This window comes from Hipposideros armiger, unplaced genomic scaffold, assembly GCF_001890085.2.
Source record: "Hipposideros armiger isolate ML-2016 unplaced genomic scaffold, ASM189008v1 scaffold_48, whole genome shotgun sequence".
Lineage (NCBI taxonomy): Eukaryota > Metazoa > Chordata > Mammalia > Chiroptera > Hipposideridae > Hipposideros > Hipposideros armiger.
The window spans coordinates 1,749,401-1,752,694 of NW_017731398.1; the positions used below are offsets into that span (position 1 = coordinate 1,749,401).

The following is a 3,294-nucleotide window of genomic DNA, read 5'->3' on the forward strand; positions in this document are numbered from 1 at the left end:
GGTGTGGGCCACCACGCCCACTGTCCTCCACCTGTCAGTCCCCACACGGTCTTAAACCATCTGAAGAGTAAAAAAGCCAGCCTGTGAGACCTGGAAGGAGCCAGGGGTGGGCTGGGAGCTGGGGAGCCACGCTCCGGAGGCGTGAAGGGCAGGGCTGGGGCATACCTGTAGAGTTTAGGGATGGCATGGGCAGCTGTTTTCCGCACGTAGGGTGACATGTCCGAGGCAGCTTCCTTGATGGCCAGCATCATGATGGGCACTATGATGGGCACGCGGATGCTAGAGAGGACGCGGAGGGCACTGGCCCGAATCAGCTGGTTGGGGTCCTAAGGGCGGAGGTGGAGGCAGAGCCATGAGAGGCCACATCTGTGCAACTCACTGTCCCCAGCTACGACTGACTCTTGCTTCCCTGCCTCCTGTCCTGATCCCGGATGAAAGGCCAATGTTGGGTACCTGGGAGGCACTGCTTGAGGGCACTGCATCTTCCTGGATGCAGAAATCTGACACCAGAACAGCTGTGGCAATGAGCTGCTTCACTTTCCAAACACCTAAAGTTCCTGAAACACCTCCTGTTTCTTAGGATGTGCGTGTGCATGCGTGCGTGTGTGTATGTGGTGTGTGTGCCTCTGCGTTTATAGTAGAGATAACTACCAGAAGTGCAAGCTGGTCTCCCTTCCCAGAGTTCATCTGTACATCTCCCTCTCCCAAGATCTTCTCACAAGCTGCCCTTCTTCCTCTCCTCCCAATGTTTACAAGAGAATAGCATGTGTGCTCCTCCTCTGCTCCTGTTGTTTCCTATTCACCCGAGAAGGGCCTTAGACAGTGTATTGTAATCATGGGATTGCAACAGCAGCTGCTGTCAATGACTGTACATCTCAGAGGATGGTGGACAATGGGGAAGGTGCTGGAACACCAGATGCTCCCTAAACCAGAGAAAGAGAAGATCCACAAAATTACGGGTGAAAATAATGATAATCCCTGTCAAAATTCTGGAACTGATTTTTAAACAGATGGTTTAGAAGCACTTATTTTAAAAGCAGGACTCTTACAATCAAATCATATCGCATCCACTGCTAAAACCTATTTTCCTTTTTAAAAACATTTTATCTGGAAATGATTATGGATTCATAGGAAAGTACCCCCAAAAAATGTTTCCCTTTCTGATAGAGCAACTAGGCTGGTAGATTTAACACTATGCATTTTGATTTCAACAAGGCCTTTGTGGGCGTCTCCCAAAGATTTCCTGGAATGCCATTTTTAATGCAAGCCTTTTGCTTCCCTATGTAAGCATTTTAAGAGCAGAATTCATGTCTACTTTATCTCTGCATCACCATAGCCTGTTGTACATGACAAAAGGTAGGAAATGTTTTTGCTATTGAATAAGATCCTTCCAAACCAGATGGGAAAATGCCGGCCCACTGTACAGATCCATAACTTAGCAAAACGTTGTACTTAGGGAAGGTTAATTAACAGATGAGCGTCATCTTGGAAACATGATAGCCATAGCAGTCAGTCTGCTGCCCTGGTCTGAATAGCTTATCAATATCTCGGAGGAAGACATATGATCAGGATGACAAAAATTAAGATTCAGAAGCATGCTGGCATGGACTCTGTGCTAAAGCAATAAAATGAAATATAGTAGGTTCACAGGGGAGTCAAGGGACCAACTGCATACAGACAGGATGTAGGGACACCCAGACTGTCTGCTTGCCAAATGGAGGTTTGTCTGAATTGAGCCAACCACATTAGTGGGCTAAGAAAGCAACAGCCTCAGCCTGGGCTGATAAAAAGAAGGGAGAGCCCTGGATGGAAATGGCTGGTACTAATGTGCAGGAGAATCCAAAAACAACTAAAAGAAAATGAGTTTTAGAGGAACACATATATGATGTGTTGTCATTTACAGGATGATATTATATATTATCTATACGGAAATAAATAGTAAAAGAATAAATACATGCATATGAATGTTCATTTCTTATGCTGGGTATGTAGATATTCACTGTATTATTGTTTATGCCTTTTATGAGTCTGAAATAAACTTCAAAAAATTGTAGCTATGGTGATTTCAACACAATATTAACAGTTTAAAGAAATAAAAACAAATGTAGTTGTCTTACGATGGAGCAAGTTGCCTTACAGAGGAGTGAGGTCTCCATCTCTAGACATACCCTGTGACCTGTGAGAGATGGTCTAAAGCAGCCCTCTGGCCACATCTGTCTTCTGCATTTTTCATAAATAAAAATTTACTGGAACCTGGCTCCACGCACTCATCTATGGCTGCTTTCACACTACAAGAGCAAAGTTGAATAGTTACATGGTTGAGACTGTATGGCCTGCAAAGCCTACATTACTACCTAGCAGGATACAGAAAAAGTTTGCTGACCACTGTTCTAGAGAAATCATTGCGTTGAGTTGGACTAAATGAGCTCTGGTTTTCTAAGAGGAGAAAGGAATATAGAAACTACATAAATGTAAATGTAAAATCTGGTCGTGCAAAAATTCCACAGTGGTTCTGACAAGATGATTTAACCCTGATTCAAACCAAAAGATTACTTGCCAATCTGAGATCAACTTTTGCAAATAACCTAGCACACTGAGTGGCATAGAGCTACCCAAGCATTTGCAGAGTGAATGAATGAATGAATGAATGAATCGTGTATGAAAGTACCCTTGCTTTCTACCCCACCTTGGAGAAGCCCCTCTTGCTGGCCATTGCAAACTGAACTGGGTGCGGATTTGGGCCACTTATTCTCTGTGTGCTCAGCAACCTACAGAATCAGGGGGCATGAAAAAATGAGCTGGACCTTTCAGAGTCCCTCTCCACAGGAAACTGAACTAAACGTGTGATAAGACGAGGGGGTTAACGGGTGTAATCAGAGCTGAAAAGCCTGATATGGAGAGAGAAGAGAACGGCAGAGATATTGCTTCTTGACGCCTGAGGTAGTTTCTACTAACCAGAAAAGCACCCAGGGGGACTATCTGTGTGTATTTCATATCAAAACAAAAGGTGAGAATATTCAGTTTAAATAGCTGAGACAAGGCACCTACTTCTTCTGGTGCTAAACAGAAGACCAATGGAATTGTTCCAACTCTAGAGGAATAATTGGCTGTACTGAACTTACTGAAAATGGATCTGTCATGTTATGTCCTCTGTGCTGACCTTGAGCCCAACCCCCGTGTCTGAGGCAGCCCTCCTCCATGGTCAACTTGGTTGTTTCTCTCAGTGGAGCTCATTTGTTTTCAGTGAACCTTTCTGTCCTTGTTACTAAGTTCCAGGTGAAAAGGTTCCAAAGT

General features: G+C 44.3%; 1 protein-coding gene across 1 annotated transcript in view; it reads right to left on the reverse strand.

Annotated features, from left to right (window-relative positions):
- Nucleotides 1-3,294, reverse strand: part of AP3B2 (adaptor related protein complex 3 subunit beta 2) — a 28,381-nt gene that overhangs the window by 15,408 nt on the left and 9,679 nt on the right. Inside the window, exon 5 of the mRNA XM_019639998.1 lies at nt 91-326. Coding sequence (XP_019495543.1) covers nt 91-326 — 236 coding nt within the window. The remainder of the gene's footprint in view (nt 1-90; nt 327-3,294) is intronic.